Source organism: Bidens hawaiensis, unplaced genomic scaffold (assembly GCF_021521415.1).
Source record: "Bidens hawaiensis isolate Kalapana, Puna unplaced genomic scaffold, B.hawaiensis_p1.1 tig00024874_1, whole genome shotgun sequence".
NCBI classification, from domain to species: domain Eukaryota; kingdom Viridiplantae; phylum Streptophyta; class Magnoliopsida; order Asterales; family Asteraceae; genus Bidens; species Bidens hawaiensis.
In genome coordinates, this window is record NW_027493952.1 from 75,234 (window position 1) to 99,389 (window position 24,156).

At 33.1% G+C, this 24,156-nt stretch overlaps 2 protein-coding genes across 2 annotated transcripts; both read left to right on the forward strand.

The window, feature by feature from the left end:
• Positions 1-5,978: 5,978 nt before the first annotated feature.
• LOC143570333 (small COPII coat GTPase SAR1A) lies at positions 5,979-13,766 on the forward strand. Its single transcript, XM_077056007.1, has 3 exons — positions 5,979-6,231; positions 12,306-12,437; positions 13,358-13,766. Exons 1-3 carry the CDS (start codon positions 6,103-6,105, stop codon positions 13,676-13,678), a joined length of 582 nt encoding a protein of 193 aa, XP_076912122.1. The 5' UTR covers positions 5,979-6,102; the 3' UTR covers positions 13,679-13,766.
• A 2,102-nt stretch (positions 13,767-15,868) lies between these two features.
• Positions 15,869-22,540, forward strand: LOC143570335 (F-box/kelch-repeat protein At3g06240-like). Its single transcript, XM_077056008.1, has 4 exons — positions 15,869-15,877; positions 18,860-18,928; positions 18,970-19,412; positions 22,132-22,540. The coding sequence occupies exons 1-4, from the start codon at positions 15,869-15,871 to the stop codon at positions 22,496-22,498; spliced, it is 888 nt and encodes a 295-aa protein (XP_076912123.1). The 3' UTR covers positions 22,499-22,540.
• The last annotated feature ends 1,616 nt before the right edge of the window (positions 22,541-24,156 follow it).

A 24,156-nucleotide genomic window follows, 5' to 3' on the forward strand; every position in this document is an offset into this window, starting at 1 on the left:
AGAAGAGAAAGACTGCTAGTGCATTTCTTTTCTTTTCTATAAATGTAGTATATTTCCACGTAATTCGACTAAAACTCTTACATGTGCCCGAAGGACATCCGACTAGAAGTAGGACTCACACGTTTAACCAAATACCGTAGATTAATATAGGTCGAGTTCATTAGCTTGTAAGTAAACCAGTGACATGGTTGTAAAAATCATGAAAAAAAATGGCGATTAATTATTAATTGCCCCTAATAGGGCTTAATTTCGGTTAGTTCATGGCCAATTTTCGATGTTTAAGATTCTGAATGGGTCGAGAAGGAGTTGAAACTTTCTACTTAAAAAATTACACATAAAAATTTCAATCCGATAAATATTGATTGATTGCTAGTCGGTACCCCACAGGTCAACTATCGCCTAACAAGTTTTACAACACTGACTAGCATCCAGCCGTCCACCAATGTTTATAGGGTTATTAGACTATTTGAGTTTGTTTTCAAAACACCAATGTCACATAAAAATGTCTAATAAACTAAACAACCAAAAGATTTATATATTACTTCTTTTAACTTAATTCACATTTCAAATTTCAAATGTCTAATCTTCTACTTTACTTTACACCAATAATTTTAAACTACCATTATTCATATCTTATTCATATATCGGCTCTAAAACCGGTTTCCACATAAGCGAACCACACACCCGCCCGCCCATAACCCCCTCACCACCACCGCTCACCTCCACCGGCAAAACCTTCGATTCACGCCTTTTCCCAAACTTCCCCTTCCCAAACTTCCCCTTCCGACAACCCGACCGCAACATCTCCAACTCCGATTCCGTAACAAACGAGTTCAACCTATCACCGGGAATCAAAAAATACAACCCACCATTACTCAACACTTCATCCGCCCGCAACGCGGATAACCGAAAACTCGACTGAAGATTATTCGGCACCCGGGACACGAGGTGTCCCGGGGGCTGAACTAGCATGACCTCGGCTGCTGTTATAGGAACATTAATATGTTGTAACGTTCCATTAAGGTTGATGAGTTTTGCTTGTTTGAGGTTTGTGTTGAAACATGAAGTTAAGTTGCCCATTTGTTGTGTTGATATTGTTTGAATACTTTTGATGATTGATGAATGATGAGTTTATGTTATGTTACAATGTTATGTTATATATATATAGCGTGTTGACTGTTGACTTGTGAATGAAACCGTGGTTGACTTTTGGATGAAACGTTTATATTTAAAAGAGTTAATAATAACGCGTTGGGTGATAATTTTTGGTCATTTATTGAGTCATACGTGTTTAAGGGGCTCAATGTTTATTATTATTATTGTTGTTATTATTATTATTATTATTATTATTTGAAAATATGAACGTTTATAAACAATCAGACAAAGAAAGGAATTTCGTGAAAACAAAATGACACAAATTTAGTGAATTTATCGAACTATATTTTGATTTATTTTTGAACTAAAGATAGCTGAGCGAGTTTAGATCTCTTGTAATCTCTTTGTTTTTTGCCTCTTTGTATTCGAACAACTTTTTATTTCTCGCTTTCCAAATCCTCGAACAAGCTATAATGATTATTTCATGTAGCACCTCTTTCTTAACCTCTCCAATCTTAATCGTCTTATGAAGCTCTAGCTAAATTTTAATCGAAAACCTGAAGATAGGGGGGAGGGGGTTAGATCATCGATTGACATGATCCCGAACAACCACACGATTGAACATCCTGTTGAAATATGATTGGCCGATTCAATGTTTGTCTTTTTGAAAGTGTATTTTATAAATATATTATAATTAAAAAAAAGCGAATAAGTCGATTAACTTTGTATTAACATGACAACAGGAAAAAAAAGATTGAGAATAATCAAAGACGGGATTAACAAAATTAAAAATAAAACATATACCTGCAAAAATTGAAGGGATTCTCACTATCGAGTGTGGAGCCCACTGAATTCTTGCTATTCATATACAATTGGGAGCAAAAATAGGTTTTGAAGAATGTAATGATATAACGGACGATATTGTTAATGCTTGTAGCAGACGATGAGATTAAATCGTTGGAGATAGGAGTCACCAGGAACAATGAGGGTATTTAATTCAGATATTACACTCAAGAACATTAAGATTGCCAAAGAATTAATAGGGCATTATATATAACGGTGTCTAATGGAGAGAGAATGTAAAAAGGTGAGAGAGCATCTATATTTATTATAATGTAATATAGATTACAAACCATCATCTGGTGCTACGTCATTCATTTCGTATCGCTATACATGCGGACCCATCGCATGTGCGATTGCATGTTCTGGTAACGAAGTACAAATGCTAATGAGCAATCTAACATATAACATGGTCATGTTGTAATCTCGAATCATATGACTTAAGAGAAGATGGAATAACGAGTAAGAACACAATAAAGCCTATTGCAAGCTAAGGTATTAAGGCACAAGTGTATGTAAACAAGAAAAATAACTAGTCAAAAATCAAAATCCTTATATGGAAAGAGTACATACGATTTACTCTACATTCGGCATGTTAGGAAAACGATGAACTCCTTCTTGTTTCGTAATAAAAAGAGATCATTGATGAACTCCTTATATTTTGAAAGATAGGAACTCGATGTTTATTTTTATCGTATTAGAGCGAAGTTATGTCATCTTTTTTGATCGGTTTAGTGTTGCTCCCCAACTTCTATCACGCAGTTTGTATGCTTTTGTCTCGCATGTTACTAATGTTTTTCTATTTGTCGCCGCACTCTAAAAAAACTGCAGTCGTCTATAATAGTTTGTTATATTCCAAATTTAAGTAATTTATTTTTATAAAAATAGTTCTTGATAATGAACATAAACACGGGGCCATGGGGGTAAAATATGTCCTCTTTGTCTTGATCTTGACGAAACAGTGAACCATTTGCTGATTTACCACTTGAAGACAGACCTGGTTTGGCAACATATAGCTAGTTGGTGTAAGCTTCCGCCTTTCTCACCTTCTCCATAAACAACGTGCTGGATTATCAATCTAGTTTGGCCCGGGATAGAAGACGTACAAAGTTAATTCAAGCCATTTTTCGAGTCACATTTTGGTGTATTTGAAGAGCAAGAAACGAGAAAAACTTCAATTGAGTAAACACATGTCCAACTTAAATTGTGGAGAAGATAACAATACAAAGTTACCAATGGATGGTCTTAAGATCGAAGAAAATAGTAGTCGTTTGGAATAGTTGATGTAAATTTAAGTTTCTTGTTTTTGTTGTTGGGGACTAGTTGTTGCTAGTTAGCCTTCGTTAATATAATGCCGCCAAAGAAAAAACTATATTCATGTGATATATACTCACCGGGCTTAGAAAATACTGATTAAATTACTGAAGCTCACTGGGCTTAAAAGGTATTGGGCTATTGGGCTATAGCTTACTTGAATTAATGTTTCTGGGTTAAATTTAAACAATTGGGTTGAATCAGTTTAATTCCGGGTTAAGTTGGCCTTTTTACCATCATCTATTCATCTATAATCAAATATAAGACCCTCACAAAAGACATTTTACTATAACTTTACACAATCTTTAAAAATTATAAATAACACTTCTAGAAACTCAAATAATAATAATAATAATAATAATAATAATAATAATAATAATAATAATAATAATAGTCCATGGGCCAAATCCAAAAGTGACCCTTACAAAAGACATTTTACTATAACTTTACACAAGCCTTCAAAATTATAAATAACATTTCTAGAAACTCAAATAATAATAATAATAATAATAATAATAATAATAATAATAATAATAATAATAATAATAATAATAATAATAATAATCCATGGGCCAAATCCAAAGATGACCATCACAAAAGACATTTTTCTAGAACTTTACACAGGCCTTCAAAATTATAAATAACATTTCTAGAAACTCAAATAATAATAATAATAATAATCCTACTAATAATAATAATAATAATCCATGGGCCAATACTTAAGTTTAAAGTTACATGGTCTAAACTTATGATCCATGGGCTTGGTATGTAGCTTTTTTCCATGTTTCTTTTGTTTTTATTTTTGTTGTTGTGTGTAGGTCTAGCTTTCATTTCTTGACTGCACTTGTACATAGTTCATACTTCATAGTTGCCAGCAATCTTTTTTTGACTTATTTTATTCCTCCATATGAGTTTTTTAAAATGATAACATATGTACTAAAAACAGTGAAAACTAAATAAAATGGTTATATTTTACTGTTTTAATTGTTATGAAACTTTTTTTTAATTGTCTATGTGTGTTAAACGTGGCCCAAACAATAAAATTAAATCAAAAATTATACATTTACTTCATTATTAATATATTTATTTTTATTAATATCATGATGAACGTACTCAACCTAACACCCTTTTGTTAGTTAGTCACTCGAGTTTGTTAATATTTATTTTTATTAAACAATCTTTTATTTGAACATATAAAATGTTTGAATAAAGAAGCTAACAAAAACTGAAAACTATTATTTTGTTTAAATTTCAAGAAAATATATATAACAAAAACATAGCATTATTATTTTTTAAATGATGAACATTTATTATTTTTAATATCTATATTGTGTAATAACGCATTTGGACATTATGTTTCTTCAAGAAAGCAAAGAAATTTAATATAGCAATGAATGCTATTAATGTTTATTAAATGTAGGTGGTTTAAAGTTTGTTTAATTTTATTATATTGTTCACAAAATGATGAGAATTTAGTCAATTAAATTTAAGGCTGCACAAACTGAATTATTAACGCCACATTAGGACGAATGTAACACAAATCATAAAAAAGATAAAACTTTATAGTTATACTAATAATAACAATCTATAAAACTTTAGGATGTAAATGTGTAACATGACACGAAAACCGACAAGCAACTAACACAAATTTCGTGAGTTTGTGTTTACTGTAAAATGAATTTAGGTCAATTTCAGGTCAAACCCACAAACAAATTTAGCTAAACAAGTCCCACTAGGTCACCCTAACACGCTCGTTGGTCGGCCATTTTAGCTAGTTAAGTTATATATTGATTTAACCTTTAAGTTATGCGTTTATAACATGAGATCTTTTATGCCAAAATTTAAAATTGCAAATAGAAATTAACAACTTTTATAATTCACACATAATTCGGAGTAAGGATGAGCAAATGAGACCGGTACCAATATCGAATAGAACACCGTCAGTACCAATTCCGCATCCACTTTTTGAGGTTCTGAGATCGGTACGTTATCGATATCTTACCGTATTTTTCTTCGGTACCGGTACCAAGCTGATCCTTAATTTGAATTTGTATTAAAACAAGACATGAAATAAATCACGTTAAAAAGCTCATCTTCGTATCAAAATATTCGTATGACGCTCGAGCCAATAAATTTGAGTAGTCTAGGGCTGTTCAAACCACTCGCTCGGAATTTTCTCGGTAAACACTCGTTCGTTTTTTCACTCTACTGTAAACGAGTCGCTCGCTCGGTTCTGGGTTGTAAACGAGTCAAATAACGAGCAAAGATCTGCTTGGTTCGGCTCATGAACAGTCCAACATTTAACACAATTTTTTTGGTTTGTTTAACCTGTTAAGCTGCAAACCCGGCCCGTTTACAACCAGTATTAAACCATTAATTACACGAACATATAATATTATAGAGGTGGGCAAATAAATCAATTAACCGAACCGACCCGAAACCGATTATGTAAAACCCGGTTTGGAACCGACTGAAACCGTAAATTTCAAACCGGTTTTTTATTTTCTAACCCAAAACCGGTTCCAAACCGGTAAACCGAACCGAAACCAGCTAAAACCCGAACCGGAAACCGATCAAAACCCGAACTAAAACCGATCGTAACTTGGTCAAGAACCGGTTTTAACTTCTGTTAACAAAACCAAATCAGTTTCAACACAAACCGATTTTAAGTTTTAAACCGGTTCGTGCACCTGTATTATAATTTATATTAATCATATTATACAAATACAATTACAGATCGGCTGACCAGTCTGAGCTGTCATCTTCATGAGACATAACAAATCAATTTAAAACCAGTTGCAGAAGCCACAGCTCACTCAATTTTGACCTAATTCAATAATAATAATAATAATAATGTTTCTGTTCGATTGGTTCTACGGCATACTGGCATCACTCGGGCTATGGCAGAAGGAAGCCAAGATCTTGTTCCTTGGCCTCGATAACGCCGGTAAAACCACCTTGCTTCATATGCTTAAAGATGAGGTCAGTCCAGATCTAAACGTATTATATTATAATTATACTTTCCATTTCAATTACAGTTTCTGTTTGTTATTATTATTATTATTATTACTAATTGTTACTGATTTAGCCTAGTTTTCATCGATATTTTGTTTAGGTCTAATTGATGCGGTTTTGTGATTGAAAACTGAATGTAACAAAATCGGTAACAATTAGCTCAAAATTGATGCGAATTAACGTTAGGAAACTGAAATCAAGTGAAATTACAACGAACTCGTTAACAATTAGGTCAAATTCCGTTAACATTTAGGTCAAAATTTGACCTAACTGTTAACAATTTCGTTGTAATCTCACTTGATTTCAGTTTCCTAACGTTAATTCGCATCAATTCTGACCTATTTGTTAACGATTTTGTCTAGTTTTCATTTTGTTTTTGTTATATTTTCCCTTGATTTCAGTTTCCTAACGCTAATTCGCATCAATTTTTTTATAATCAGTTTTCTATTACTAATTGGCATCAGTTTTGACCTAATTGTTACTGATTTTCTGTAATATCCGCATATTTAAAATATTTAAAATAATAAATATTAGTAATGGATATAAGAAAATATATACAGTTGAGTTGGATAATTTATTTTTAAACTTCATAAAATCGTTTCAGTAACATAATGATTTTTGTGAAGTAACATATTTATCTTACAAGTATAAATTCAAAAGCAACAAGTATTAACAAATGTAAGGTATGTATGTGTGCTACTAAAATCCATTTTGCAGCTTAATGTTCCTCTAATATTTAGATACGACATTGTCTTAAGTTTTCGCTATTATCTGCTAGTGTTACGTGTCTTTTATTATATATTTATTTATTTTTATATCAGTGTAGAAATGCATGTTAATATTCAAAGTATGTTTTTGAAAATTTACGTTTTAAGTCTTGATTTTTTTTTAGTATTCCATTAGTTATCACTTTTTATTTCCACTTATAAGTCACATGTTTCAGTTATCTGTCTTTCGTTTTGGTTATTAGTTACACAATTTAGTCATAGGCTTTAGCTCATCAAAATTTATTTATTTTAGTTATTAGTTATCCACTATGTTATATGTAATTCTGTGTTCAAATGAAATTTTTGATTTCCGTTTATAAGAACTAGTATTATCCGATACAAGTTTTAGGTTACCCATAGTTTCGTTCAATATCATCATGGCAACGAGTCAGCTATTTCAGTTTGGATGGTTTTGATTTCATATGAATTCTGTTTTATATGTCCTAATATTTGTTTCCAAGACTTTGCAATTGTCATGTCTGAATTTATGAAAGTTTAGGTTTGTTTCGTTTCCGTGATATCCGAAAGTATGTGTCACCGTCTTACAATTTCGAGGACGAAATGTTTTTTTTGGATGGAAGAGTTGTAATACCCGTAAATTTTAGTTTTACAAAATATGATATAATAATAATAATAATGGGAATAAAAATAATAATAATAATAATAATAATTTAAAATTGAAACCTAGATGATTTCAAACTCATGACTGAGCATATGTTTATTATTTTATATTCCAATCATCATCTAGATCAACTTGTTTCAAATTCAAACGTGAGCAGCAAACAATCAACTTATTTAGGAATTTGATCACGCTTATAACTCGTTTAATATATATATACACAAACGCGATAAGACTCCAACATAAATCTCACAAAACCCTACCGCCATCATATTCGGTTCTGCCGTTACTTGAAAACCACCGCCGCCGCAACTGTTTTAAACCACCACCACTGGCGCCTCTCTCTCTACGTGACCCTACCTTGTTTCTTATTCAAGCGGTCGCCGGTGACTCCACTGCCGACGGACCGTCACGGACCTGTAGTAGTTCATCGCTGCTATCCTTGCAAATTTCATTGCTTCCGTGTCGCGAGACAAGTTCACTTCGTCACCACCGTCAAGTACCGTGCACCACCACCGCCCTGCAACTCACCGGAGAAACCGGGCACCGCAGCCACCGTTACACGAGTCCTCGCCGACGCTGCTGGTAGTCAGCCAACCACCGCTCACTTCCATTCCCTGCTCGTGCACGTGAGGTCTTCGCCACCACCGCAACCCGTTGCCGGAAATCCACGTCGTTGTAGCAACGATCCTTAGCTTCTGGTTTGTACATGATTTAACTTGTTCTAGTACATAAGTTGCTCTTGTTAGTTAATTTGTTCCCGCGACGAAAACTTAGTGTAATCGGAATCAATGTTTTTAAATGATGATCTTAAACAAAGGAATTTTCTTTAACTTTCGTTGGGATCTGTTTGTTTATATTTGGATTTTGGCACTCTAAGTAAGGATGTTGAAAGTAATAAACTTAGATATAGGATTTAAGCATATGAAAAGATATAATAGTGCATACTCTATTGTCAAATTGGTGTCCAATTCATTCACGTGAGTAATTAGTATGTACGTATGGATATATGTAGGGGTGTGTGTTGGTTAGAATTAAAACTAAACATAACTAATAAGAATTTATGAATATTCAAATTATAGGTGTTAGTTAAATAAAGAATTGGTTGGTGTTCTGAGTAAAGTTATGCCATGTTATCCTACTTCTTGCATGACAAAAAAAAAAGGTTTTTTGTAATTCAAAGTTATATATATAAATGTTTATATTTTGAAAACTTAAAACTTTTGGATAATTAGTAAAACGATCATATGACAAGTAGTTTTATTAATAGATCATGATTTATAAGTGTGGCCGTCGCGGGAAAATTAACGAGTCGCCGAATTTAATTAAGTTATATATGTTTAACTCGTTATATAAATGTAACTAAATGATAGGTTCTTATACGTGTTATAAACGACTTGTTCATTTTTTTGCTTTGATTGCTAAACCAAGGTAGGGATTCTGTTTTTCTTCACTCATAGTATAAATTATATTCTGTTACTTGGTAGTACGGTTTCTGGTTTCTGTCACTCATAGTATAAATTATATTCCGTTACTTCATTACGGATTCTGTTTCTTGTTACTTCGTAGTACGGTTTCTGTTTTTGTTACTTTTAGTATCAATTATATTCTGTTACTTGGTAGTACGGTTTCCGTCTTTGTTTCCTCTTAGTATTATTTATATTCCGTTACTTTGTAGTACGGGTTTTAGTTTTCTTCACTCATAGTACTGGTTCTATATTATATTCTATGTCCGTCACTTCGTAGTGCGGATTTTTGTTATTTTTCAGTTTCAGATTGAGTTCAGTTTATCCGTATGATATGTTTAATATTAAGTTTTTAACATGCAATAGGTTATATATATTTTGTATTCATTGTTGCATGTTCCTGTTCGAATTTAGTTATATGAATTTAGCTTCAGTACTCTGTTACCCGAGCATTTCTGACTTGTCGTTGGGGCGTCAACGACATGGCACTTATCGTGACAGTGCGTAATCAAAGTTCACGGCGTCTCTAGCTTGTGCTTGTATAAGCACTCTGGCCCCTAGAGGCGTATAGATCGATCTTAGCTCCGACTCCTGACTCCTGACATGGCACTTATCGTGACAGTGCGTAATCAAGGTTCACGGCGTCTCTGAAAGTACTCATGTAGTACCTTGGCCACTTAGAGGCGTATAGATCGATCTTAACTCCGACTTCTGACTCCTGACTCCTGACTTCTGTTTGAGATGGAACAATGTGTGCACGCCACCCACACCGTCTCTTTGGTGCATGGACTAGCTAGCTGTGTACCCCTCTGTTTAGGCTCTGGGTGCTACCGTATTTCACGACCTATTTATTTTAACATCATCGTCGTGTATTTTAGTAATTATATTTTGTTTCGCTATATTTCTGGTCCGTTTCGATATGTGTATATGCCTTTGGTTAAATTTGAGTATATTCAGATTACGTCCCGATCGTGTATCGGATTATGTTTCGCATTTAATTATAGTTCGGTCTAAAACGTGGTTTTATATCCGCAATAGTTTCAGTTCTATTTCAGTATGTGTTTTGTCTTATGTGTGCTTTTACCTATACTATTGTTCTTTCCGTTACTGGGCAATTTTTGGCTCAGCCGTGTTTTCTTGTTTTGTTTTTCTTATTTTGTTTTCAGGTAATCCGGGATTCGGGGAATTTAGTGATGAGAGATAAAAATGAAGTTCAAGCTTATAAAAGTTAATTCATTTTGTTTAATAATATGACGTAGGTTGCATTAATTTTTGTTGTATTTTGGATTGTGGCGTTGATTTGATATCTGTAATAGTAACACGTTAGCCTGTTCCGGGTTGGGGTGTTACATTTTCATTGCGATTTTGTTATATTTTCACTTGATTTCTGTTTCATAACACAAATTTGCATCAATTTTGATCTAATTACTTCCAATTTTAGTCTCCTAACAATAATTTGCATCAATTTTGATCTAATTGTTACTGATTTTGTCTAGTTTTCATTTTGATTTTGCTATATTTTAACTTGATTTCAGTTTTCTAACGCTAATTCGTATCGATTTTGACCTTATTGTTACTGATTTTGTCTAATTTTTAGTTATATGTCAGTTGATTTTGTTATGTTACTAATTGTTACTGATTTTGCCTGGTTTTCATCGATATTTTGTTATATTATATTATATTAATATTACTTGATTTGCAGTTTCATAACATAATTAGGTCAAAATTGTTGCGGTTTTGTGACTGAAAACTGAATGTAACACAAACAGTAACAATTAGGTGAAAATTGATGCGAATTTGTGTTATGAAACTGAAATCAAGTGAAAATGTAACAAAATCGTTAACAATTAGGTCAAAATTGATACGCTTTTTGACCTAAATGTTAACGATTTCGTTATATTTTCACTTGATTTCAGTTTCCTAACGCTAATTATCATCGATTTTGTCTAGTTTTTATTTTGATTTTGTTATATTTTAACTTGATTTCAGTTTCCCAACGCAATTTGCATCAATTTTGACCTAATTACTTTCAATTTCAGTTTCCTAAAGCAATTCGCATCAATTTTGACCTAATTACTTTCAATTTCAGTTTCCTAACGCAATTTGCATCAATTTTGACCTAATTACTTTCAATTTCAGTTTCCTAACGCAATTCGCATCAATTTTGACCTAATTACTTTCAATTTCAGTTTCCTAACGCTAATTCGCATCAGTTTTGACCTAATTATTAAAGATTTTGTCTAGTTTTCATTTTGATTTTGTTATATTTTAACTTGATTTCAGTTCTCTATTGCTAATTCATATCATTTTTGACCTTATTGATACTGATTGTGTCTAATTTTTATTGATATTTTTTTATTTGTCTGTTTTCAGTTTCATAACAAAAATTTGCATCAGTTTTGACTTAACCGATAGTGATTTTGCCTAATTTCATCAAGACTTTGTTGTATTTTCACTTGATTTTTGTTTCATAACACAAATTCGCATCAATTTTGACCTAATTGCATTGTGGTTTTGATATTTTTTCACTTGATTTCAGTTTCCTAATTTGCATCAATTTTGACCTAATTGTTACTGATTTGTCAGATTTTTATTACGATTTTGTTGTATTAAGTTTCCTATCACAAATTCGTATCAATAAGTGCTAATTAACACTACTTCGCATCGGTTTTGGCCTAATTGTTACTGATTTTGTCTAATTTTCATTGATATGTTGTTGTTTTTAAGTAGATTTCAGTTACATAACACTAATTTGCATCAATTTTGATCTAATTGTTAACGATTTTGTTATATTTTCACTTGATTTCTGTTTCACAACGTAAATTTGCAGCAATTTTGACCTATTTGTTACTTACTTTGCCTAATTTTTATAGTGTTTTTGTTATATTTTAACTTGATTTCAGTTTGCTATCACTAATACACATCAATTTCGAACGTCTTGACCAATTTTGCCTGATTTTAGTGCGATTTTGTTATATTCTCACTTGATTTCAGTTTCCTAACATAAATTCGCATCAATTTTGACCTGATTATATTTCAGTTTCCTAACACTAAATTGCATTAATTTTGGCATAATTTTCACTGATTTGTGCGATTTTCATTGAAATTTTGTTATGTTCTAACTTTCTTTTGTGCTCTTTTTATTGAAATTCTGTTATGTTCTAACCTTCTTTTTGTTTGATTTTTCAGAGATTAGTTCAACATCAACCGACGCAACATCCGACATCCGAAGAATTGAGTATCGGCAAAATTAAGTTCAAAGCGTTTGATCTAGGAGGTCATCAGATTGCTCGTAGAGTCTGGAAGGATTACTACGCGAAGGTATATAATTACATTTATATAGACTTTGTTTGACTGCATATGTTTGAATTTTTTGCTTGATGTTACCTAGATTCCGATTGATTTACAGATTCATAGATGTATATTCATGCATGTGTGTGAGTAGGGCTGTAAACGAACCGAATGTTTGGAGAATTGTTTGTGAATTGTTCAACTGGAAGTTTGTTTATGTTTATTCGTTTAATAAATGAACGGACATGGACAGAGGCTATGCCCGTTAAATTGTGTCTGTGAATAGTCGATCTTGTGTTCGTATACGTCTATTTTTATTTTTTTATTAAAGGTTTTTAATGAATCTTAAGTACTTTTATAATCTAATTATATAGTTTTAAGCAAAATTTTCAACTATAAAACAAACATATATATATGTAAAATTAACATATGAATACGAAAGTTAAAAAAACACCAACACATTTGGTAGCCAGAGTGAACCGTTGACACTGACCATTCTCAGTTAGCCATATAAAATAAAACATTGTTTGTGACCATTTGTGTTCGTTCAATTGTGTTCGTCAACCGTTTACAAACAAGTTCATTTTCTTAGTGAGCGAACACGAACGAGTATTTTTGTCCGGTTAGGTGTTCGTGAAGCGTTCACTTGTCCGATAAAATCTACACGAACAAACATGAACATGACCTTGTTTGGTTCCGTTCGTTAAAGTCCTATGTGTGAGATTTATTTTGACATAAATATAAATTCAATTTAGTGTCTGTCATTACATTAAGTTCTGTTCATGTGTGAGCGAGATTTAAATTGATTTAAATTTTTTATGGAAAAATTAATATAGTGACTGTCAATTACATAAGGTTAACCAAAAACTTATAGAACCTAAAACATACATATGAATAGATGATATGATATTGTTTTGCAAATTATCATAAGTTTATGTGTCTACCTACAGGTTGATGCTGTCGTTTATTTGGTGGATGCTTACGACAAGGAACGATTTGCAGAGTCAAAAAAAGAGTTGGATGCACTTCTTTCTGATGAAAATCTAGCTGCGGTCCCGTTTCTTATCTTGGGGAACAAGATTGACATACCATACGCTGCTTCAGAGGATGAGTTGCGCTACCATTTGGGTTTGACCGGTGTGACAACTGGCAAAGGAAAAGTCAACCTTCAAGACTCAAGTGTACGTCCGTTGGAGGTATTTATGTGTAGTATTGTGCGCAAAATGGGTTATGGTGACGGATTCAAATGGGTTTCGCAATACATCAAATAGGTTATTACAAAAGTTTGTCAGGTATTATTATTGTTATAAACTCTCTTTATTTTCAAGAAACAAAAAAACAATATATCTTGAAGAAATGAAATAACAAGAGTTCAAGAAAAGAACATTTTTATTTTGATTTTAAGTTTTGTTTGGTGTGCTTGCACTATCTTTTATGCATTTTTGTGGAAGAATTTGGTATATTTATTATTTTATTGTTTGTGGAATTCACATTTTAAGTTTATGAACTTTTCGAGATCAACTCGCTAAAGTATAGGTTAAATGAGCTTTAGCTTGGGCTTAATACCTTGAAATTGATTAAGCTTGTGAGCCTATATGAGTCTGTTACTTATATATAAATAAGTCTACATACAAGTAATTGTTAGTATCTGTTATGCTATCACATAAACACTTAATAATGAATGATATGCAAGCTGAACCTTAGCTTGTGACATTACTTAAGAGTTGAGCTTGACCTTGAGATAGTTGGCGTCGGGTGGGGCTCGGCTCGTTTCATCTATGCCGTATATTTACATTTCCTCGCTAAGATAACTCGTTTCTTCAATAACATGGGTTTTGATTTGGTTTCCTAACGAATTACAAATACTCGAGTCATATGTCACGAGATTCCAAATCTCCTCCCTCATACACCCTTCGGCCTGTCTTTGCGGTAATGAAGCATAGAAGTGGCAACTTGTTCTCTTTTGGATCAATAATCGAACGAATATGATATCGATTCAAATTTCCGGTGACTATTATCTTATGATGCAGAAGATGGTCGATAATAGTAGAAGTGGGCATAAAACTCAGTTACTACCCTCGAGTACGGATCAACTTTCAATTCCCTAGAGAAATCGTACCTGAACTGGATCCATCAAAACTGGTTCCACCTCCACCCGGTCACAACCCGTAACCAATATAGCCAAAACCCGATAAAAACCCGGCAAAACCGGTCAAAACCCAGTCAAAAATATGACTGTACACGGAACCGGTTTCTACCTGACCCGGTTCTTGACTTTGTTGATCAAAACCGGAACCAGTTCACCATTCGGCCCACCTGCCATCTCAGTGCGACAGCCCTTTCCTGTGGAGCCTAATATGAGTTCCTTTGAAACTAAACTTTATTTGAGAACACTTTATGTTAGCAAAAAGAAGATTGATATAAATGAAAATACAAGAATTTTGTTCATGTACAAAATAATGTTAAATTTTAACATGAGAATACAGGAAATAATATCAATTTATTAAAAATGAGAACGCAGAAAACTATACCAGCTTACATAAGCAATGTTTTATAATAACAAAGAAAAAAAATCTAATAATAACAATAAAAGAATCAAAACCGGCAACAAAATAATAACAACAAGTCAATACTTATAACAACATAAGAAAAAACACAATAATAAAAACAAATGTAAATCAAAAAATACTCATAACGTCTCATAATTGAAAATCAGCAAACACGAACAAAAGAATATCAACAAACAATTATAAAAACAAACATAATAATAACAACAAATTGGTTCTTACTGTTGTTTTCATGTTAATTTAAATATATAATCCACATATGTATAGATAAACCGTATAAAATTGAAAATTACATAAACAAATTAGTTCGATAATTTTGCGGACATAATCCGCCCGCTTGTATTAAAAACGAAATGGTTGATCAGTTAATTCATCGTGCTCTCGCAAAGATGTACCATTCTAAGAGGATTTACTCCCTTTATGTATACTTCAAAACTTTAAGTTAATTAACCAAAGGACGTATACAATTAATTAATTTGAGTTATTAAGTTTAGGTTTTCTAGTTAATTAATTTGAGTTGTTGACTAGAAAACGAATTATAAGTATATAATCTCTAATAGTAAATGGATGAAGATTGGAAAAGTTATGTGTAATAAGGTAAATTAAATAGATTTTCAAAATTAGAAAAATATTTATCAATTTCATCTTTTAAACAATGCAAGGTATTTAATTCAAGCAAATAGTCAATTAAACTGTTGTAATAAAAAAATGTTATGGCGACTGACGTAATTTTACTACGCTAGAACTTTATAAACAAAGTATTTCTATTACGCTACTTATAAAATTTATTACGTTGGTTGTTATATTGTATTGTAATTTTATTAGTCTAGTTATAATAGGTGTTATAATGTAATTACATTGAGTAAATCTTTTCACGCTTTTTCTTAAAAGACAATGATTCAGGTTCATAGCTTTCATGGGCTAGTAACATTTTAGAGACGGTTCGAATGTCTAAAGAATGGACAATTTAAGTGTATCGACGGAGCTGAAAAGAGTAAACGATATATAGTACAGTTAAAAAAGGCGACAGTTAGATAGATTTTAATGGTTATTTCTAGACCTATTAATAACGTGTAATTCTCGCCTTATTCGATATATAGATGTGTTTTATTAACAAACCGTCTCACGTTTGCTTCTTTGTCCATTAATGCATTGCTATCGATGGCCATTTGGTTTACCGGCACCAGTTGGGTGGATAAGACTAGCGTTGGGATATCGTGTGAACACGAAATGTGTATACGTGTACACGACACGAAAACTTATCATGTACATGTATCCATAACACGAACAGGAACTTGTTACTACCTGGTATACACGATAAAACACGATAAGATTTAGAAACACATATTTGACAACCTGTTAAGAAACGAAAGCCGAAAAGGGAATGTTCGCGAGTGGTGACGGCTGAGAAACAGAGAGTGAGAATGTTTTAAGAATTTAGAGTTTAGGATAACTTATCATATAATATTAAAAATCTAACCAGATACTTAACATGTAAACAAGTATTGTACCTGTTTAGACATGAAAATTAACAGATAAATTCGTGCCTACCTGTTTAATGCACGAAACCTGTTAAGGCCTTACATGTTACTTGTTAAAGTCGTGTAGATACTTGGTTAAAAAAATACATGTTACCTATGAGATAACCAAAGTCTAATATATTTGTTCCTTGATTTGTGGATTTCATATTAAAAAAAATTTATTTAACTTTCCATAAAGTTTTTTTTGTTCAATAACTATCAAAATTGACAAACTAATAACAAAATATAATGACCAACACATGATGCATTTAATGAGCATTCAGTTCTCTTAAGATGCATATTGATGCGTATAATAAATAATAGCATGTCATAGTTCTATGCTAACATACTTCAAGTCAAACATATGTTATGTTGTTGTTTAACTTTTGTTTATGCGTTTTGACCTCCGTTTATGCGTTTTGACACCCGTTTAAGCGTTTTGACCTTCGTTTAAGCGTTTTGATCTTCATTTATACGTTTTGACCTACTATATGCGTTTTGACCTCCATTTATGCGTTTTGACCTCCTTCATGAGGTTTGACATTCGTTTAAGCGTTTTGACCTTCGTTTATGCGTTTTGACCTCCTTCATGCTTTTTAACCTCTGTTTATACATTTTGACGTCCATTTATGCGTTTTGAGCTTCGTTTATGCATTTTGATATCCGTTTATGTGTTTTCACCTCCGTTTATGCTTTTGGAACTCTGTTTATGCGTTTTGACGTCTTTTATGCGTTTTGACCTCTGTTTATGCGTTTTGACCTTCTTTATGTGGTTTAACCTTCGTTTATGCGTTTTGACCTCGGTGTATGCGTTTTGACCTTCGTTTATGCATATTGACCTTCGTTTATGCGTTTTGACACTCGTTTATGCGTTTTGACCTTCGTTTATGCGTTTTGGACTGGTTGATGCGTTTTGAGCTCCGTTTATGCGATTTGACATCCGTTTATGTGTTTTGGACTAAATAATTTTGACATAATTAAAATTTTTAAAACATCAATTGGTTGATTAGTAACTTCCAAAAAAAATGGAAAGATTATATATTTTTAAAATGTTTTAATTCGGGTTTTATTTTAGGCATTAAAAAAAAGGGTCAATTTAGTATAATAGTAACCAAGTTTCAAAAGTGTTCCAATTAGGTCATTCAATTTTAAAAAATGTTTCAATTAGGTCACTCAACTTTCATTTTTTATTAAATTAAAGGGTTTAACATGTTTTTTTAACGTTTTTGTTTTTTGTTTCACATAGGAAATCTTTTTATCTTTTTTTTTGATGTTGACGTTGAGTGACAATGTGGATTTTATTTTTTATTTTTGAATTTTAATATAATTAACGTTTTTTAATTTTTTTAAAATATAACTACATATATTTCAAATTTCGACCCCCACATCTTATCCTCCATTGCTTTGTTAACAAATAAAACAATCGGCGAGACTTGATTTGAAGATTTAGTGACCCAATTTGAGAAAAATATGCATGAGTGACCTAATTGGAACACTTTTGAAATTTGGTTACTATTCTATGAGATATTCCCTTAAAAAAATTATTGCATTGCTTATGTCCTTTTTTTTTTAACTTTGAATCATTTTAAATTATCATAGATATCGTGAATCCTCTACCGTTCACTAAGGGAGGACGGGACATCCTCGAGTACCCTTGTTCGGGTACTACACCATCCATGGGAACACTGCTGCCACTCTCGTAGGTAAGATGCTTGATGATTTAGCTATTCCCAACGGCTATATAGCCATTAAAATTTTAGCAAAAATTGTTGTGTGAACCATTTTTTTTTAATCCAAAATAATAACTAACTTTTGATTTTATTAACATTTTTAAATTAGCCCGTACCTCCCGAAATAGACAACCAAATAGCCTCTAATAACATACACATGAAACAAAATAGTTACTCCCGGGCCCCGTGTTTTTTTCTTTATTAGTAATTTAAATTTACCTGATTTTTAACAAAATTTGAGTCCGGACCCCTTATTTGTGAAACTTTTGTATGCATTTTTAGTCCAGCGTCCCCCCCCCCCTCCCTCCCTCCCTCCCCGTGGGTAGCTTAGTACAAGTTTCGCCACTGATGATTCTGCAGTAGTGAAATAATGTGTTAAAAAATAATAACGAAGATAAGTTACTTGTAGCCCAAGTTATTTTTAGAACCATGAAGTTTAAAATTTGTATTTTAATTTTTAAATTTAAATAACTCGATTGATCTACTTTCCTAATATTAACCGACCATTAAAATCTATATATAAAAATATATCACCAACATCTTGCATATTACATACAAACTTATATCAACCCAATTAGTAATTACCCTTAACTCTTAAACCATAACCACATTAATCATCATGTCTACAGAGTTAGTTGCCTTCCGATAACATGTACGACATCTTGTCACGAATGCCGGTGAAATCTCTGGCTCGATTCCGTTGCGTAAGCCACCGGCTATGGAGTTTATGTGTACCAACACGAGTTATAGATACCCTAAAGGCGTAATCCTAGGCTCTTGCAACGGGTTGATGTATTCGTCACAACGTTGCCCTGACTCCACCACTCTGGTTGTGATCCATCCTCTAACGAGGGAACGTTATGAGACGATCACACCGTTTAGTTATCTCCACTCACAAGAGCGGTCATGGGGGATTGGTATTGAAGAATCGACACGAATATGTGTCGAGGAGTCAAGCGGACTTGGTTTTGATGGTTCCACTAACACTTACAAGATGGTGTGTGTTGTGTTAAGATTACAAGGTGATGGGTCACCGGATGTTAATAAACTAAAGGAGAATCCATGCGCCATGGTGCATGTTTTGGGAACGGATTCGTGGAGAAAGATACCACACGTCCCGTGTTTGCCAATAGCTGGTGAAGGCGTGTTCGTTAATGGATGTCTGCATTGGTTAACGAGGAATTCGGAGTAATCAATCCGCCTCATGAAGGTCTGCCTTCTCGTCAATGTTTTAAAAATCGGTATTTTAAACGTACCGGATTATAATAAAAAATGGTACAACCGGTTGAACCGGATTGTACCGGGAGGTTCAACCGGGTTATCTAGTTTATCATATAATTTTATATAAATGCAACTTTAACTAAAAAATAAAAATAAAAATATATGATTCCATATAAATATCATCCAAAAATTAATCCATACTCAAAAAACAATACAAAAGCATCGACTTTTAAACAAAGTTTTTTTTTAAAATAAAGGCGCACAATAGATTCATGCCATTGGAGTGTTGTATGTATCGAGTTCACGATCGCTTAGAAGATGAAATTCACTCTCATTGTCATTCTCATCAACAAGAGTATAAGCACTTTCATTTCCTCAATAAATAAGAAGTTTTAGTTACCTATATACTTTGGAATTTGGATACTATATCAATCAATAACACGATATGCTTTAGAAAATAAGAACCAACCTTGGTAGCACTGTAGCAGTTCAAATGGTTATGGATGAGTGAAAGGGTGAGCAGCCTGGTATGTAACACCCCGACCAAAGGCGGATTATACATCGGGGCGCCACATATTGCTTCATTACTCGCGACACTATTGGTGTCAATATTTATTAATACACATTTTATCGCGCACAGCGCAGCGGGGAAAATAAAGAACATAAATCAAACATAAATCAATATATTATAAATTATAACATTCAAACAACATGAACTTGTCTTGATACATTTTAATTCTAGGTCCAAAAGTAAAAACGTCCTACGTGTCCACAAGCTCCAAAACAGCTACTGCAAACCTGAACATGTGTTAAAATAAACGTCAAACACTTGCGTGTTGGTGAGAAATCAAGTTTAATAGATAATCATAGATAATCACAGTAAATCTGCGCGCAACACGTGTATGTCTAGAGTTTAACAAGGGTGTAATCAGATTGTGATCAAGCCTAAGATAGTTCATAGATCATAGTTCAATCCATGCTCCCAATTGAGCATAAAAACGAGAAAACATCTGTGCAAGTGTAAACAAAGAAAACCGTAAACGATAGGTCTCCCGTGTTCAACTAATGGTACCAACGGAACTGCGGAATAGGCCGAACAAAGCGGTTAATGATACACACATACAAATAAACAGCCAAGTAAACGTCCTCAACACATGGGATACTGCGCGACTAAAGTTCATAAACAAGTTTAAGACTCAAGTTTTGTATGAACACATGAACATCCCAAAGCATTTAAAATAAAAAGGGATTAGATACGAGATAACTCACATGATAAACGATGCGGTGATAGATAAAGCAAGAACCAACTTTAAACAAGCACAAGTTAACCTATAAATAAGATTATTGTTTTAATGATTTGTTTTAAGTCTTGATTATAAGTTAGCATAATTAATAAGTAAATTATAATATATATTACCGGAAAAGCAGGAAGAACAAGGAGGAAGACGGAGGCAGAGAGGAAGACGGCAGAGAGAGCAAGGAGCAAGAGAACAGGAGAGATTAAGTGTTTTGTGTGTGATGTGTTAGGAAAAATAATACTATTATTTATAGAGAAACCCTAGGGAACACAATCCCTAGAAAAAGGGGAAAAGATCTCAAAAAGTAAAAGATTCCAAAAGCAAAAGATATCAAAAGATATGGCAGCTGCAGGGGGCAAGATAAAGCTGTCAGGGAAACAGTAACAGGCATGGGCGGTTCAGATAAAGGTACTGGTCAAGCATGGCAAAAGCAGATCTCAAAAGATAATGTCAGTCACTTTTTCTACCAACCAATGGGGGTTGGTACGCATGCTGCGCCGAAAGTAACTATTCAGACATTAGATAGGTTAAGTCAACAGCACAGAAGATAAGACAACACAAAAGCAAACGGCTAGATTTAAACAGAAGATACAAGGGTTAAGCGCGGGAAGGCTGAGTGCGCGAGCGCGAAGGCTGGCACAACAATCCTTAGCGCACTGCGGGAAGAATCACAAATCCTTAGCGTGCTGCGTGAAGAACAAGAATTCTTAGCGCATTGCGGGAAGAACATGCATTCTTAGCGCGCTGCGAGAAGAGTTCTCTTCACGCATCGCAGGAACAAGATGTCTTCACGCAGGCTTCCATGTAAGGAGTCTGGCGCGTGGAGCTGCAGACATCCTTAGGCGGGAAGAACCAAAGGACAAGCAAAGAGGGAAACAAGGCGTAAGGGCGGGACGGCGACAAGAGGGAAAAGAAGGCGGAAAGAGAGAAGGAAGAGGGACGGGACGGCGGAAAGAAAGAGAGAGAGAGAGGCGGGAAGGAAAATATATATTATTATTAAAAGTAAAATATAAGTATAAATATTAAATAATAAAAGAGAGATCGGGTCAGAGAAACGGGTACCTGGGTCGGGTCGGATCGGGGCAGATGTCACATGGTAGGTTATTATTTAACTTAATTGTGAAAGGGTGAATGGGTGATGGACGCTCACGCTAGGTTAATGTTACTTTAACATAATTGTAAATGTAAAACAATATTGGCCTCAAATAAAAAATAAAAATAAAAATTCGGGTGGGCCTAAACCGGTTTACCGGTATGAACCGGTTTTCTATGAAAACCGGCTGGTTCGATGTCTCCCAAAACCGTTCAACTAAACCGGGTATAATATACCGGGCTTGTCCCGAAATCCGGTTCAACCGGTTGAACCGGCCGGGTCAAACCGGTTTTTAAAACATTGCTTCTGGTTACGATTTGGTTATGGAGCAGTTGGTTGATTTAAACGGTGAACTTGGATACACGTATAATATTGTTGACCGGGGTGTGAAGGTGTGGGTGTTGAAGGAGAGAGGATGGGTGATGCATTGTGAGTTCGAGCATAAACCGCCTCTTGTTCATGGTTCGATAAAGGTTTTAGGGGTTTGGAACGAAAAGGGAGACGTGTTAATGACGGATAGATGGAAGAATGTGTTTGTTTACGACTTGGAAAGTGGCGGTTTGTATGAAGTTGGATTCGATGGTTGGGAAGAAGGAACCGGAGTTGATATAAGAATGTATCGAAGTAGTTTGTTTTCAACTCGTTGTTCAATTAGAAACTGATCCGGAAGGATTTGTTATTGCTTCAAGAAAATGGGAGTGATTGTTTGGTGTACATATATGGCCATGGAATTTACATTATGTTATGTTTATCAAGCAAATGTTTTTGGTTATAAATCTTGAATTTGGGTTAATGAATTAAGCTTGTTAATGAATTAGCCAGTGAAGGTTTTTATACAATTGTTGCATACTTAAACTTCAGGGGACTAGAACTCCGTGTTCTATTTATTATCAAATGAATGTCTAAAAAAATTAAATGCCTAAAAACGATGTATTATAAGATACTAGTATGAAACCCGCGCAATGCTGCGGCAACAACAATTTTCAATGGGATATTTGTTTATGTTTGTTTATCAATCATCTGGTGATATATTGTACAATGCTTATACGTATGTTAGTTTTCTTAATTGTGTAATACTTTACAAAAGTTTATTACGTTAATTGTTTAATTGGTTTGGTTGATACATGTATATAGGGTTGTACAAAAATGTTTTTTAATTGACTTATACATTATAATCTACACATTGGGTTTGAATTTTTTTTATATCCAAACATCGACAAAAATAAGCACGTCGTAATTGTAGGTTCGGTTTCTTAAAAACATAATGTATTTAAAGATATACAGGAAACAAAAAAAATAATAAATTTGTCATATTTTTGTAAAGATGAGAGGTTAAATGAGTAACAATTATTTAATATTACAAAAGTTATCTAAAGTTTAAGGTAATTATTGTAAATATAGAATGAGAATGAAAATGTATTTTTATAGTTGCATAAATAAGTTGTACTTTAATGCTTTATTGACTTGTACATTATAATCTAAACATTCGGATTGAAATTTTTTTATATCAAAACGTCGACAAAAATAAGGACGTCGTAATGGCAGGTTCGATTTTTAAAAAGACACATTATATTTAAAGATATAGACAAAAACAAACAAATAAATTAATTTGTCAATTTTTTGAATAAAGATGAGGGGTTGAATGTGTAGCTATTCTTAAATATTACAAAAATTATTTAAAGTTTAAGGACAATTATCGTAACTTTAGAAGGGTAATAATTGTAAGTATAGAATGAAAATGAAACAACGGTTGGTGAATATTGTGTAAATACCAAAATGCCCTAAAAAATTTAAAATTATATGCATTTAAAGTTGTACAAGTTGCATAACAATTTGGACCTCTTAAAATTTAAGAGGTCTTTCACTTATATATAGTATAGATGTGTTCTATTTACTTAAAACTTATTTTTAGACTTATTAATACCATGTAATTCCCGCCTTGTTTAACATATAAAAATGTCTGTTTATTACAAATTTTCTTACAATTTATTTTCTACATATTCGAGTATTTTGTGTGTATTCAAAACTTATATTGACAAGTTTTTTTGAACCGGTGTGTGATCCATAAGTGATGAACAAAAGGCGAGCCACGGGTTAGTTGAAGTAGGGTAGAGATCATTTCGACGTCAATTTTCACTTACAAGGCAACCTTTTGAACTCGATCACATTCTTCTTAAACCTTACGCAAATCTAAATGCAAATCTTTGAATATATCACACATAGTTATATATTTTGAGAATTGAGAAGTGAGAACACCGTATTTTTATACTCATCATTGTTCCTACGCATCTAAATGTTCCACATTGTCATCAAGATGATT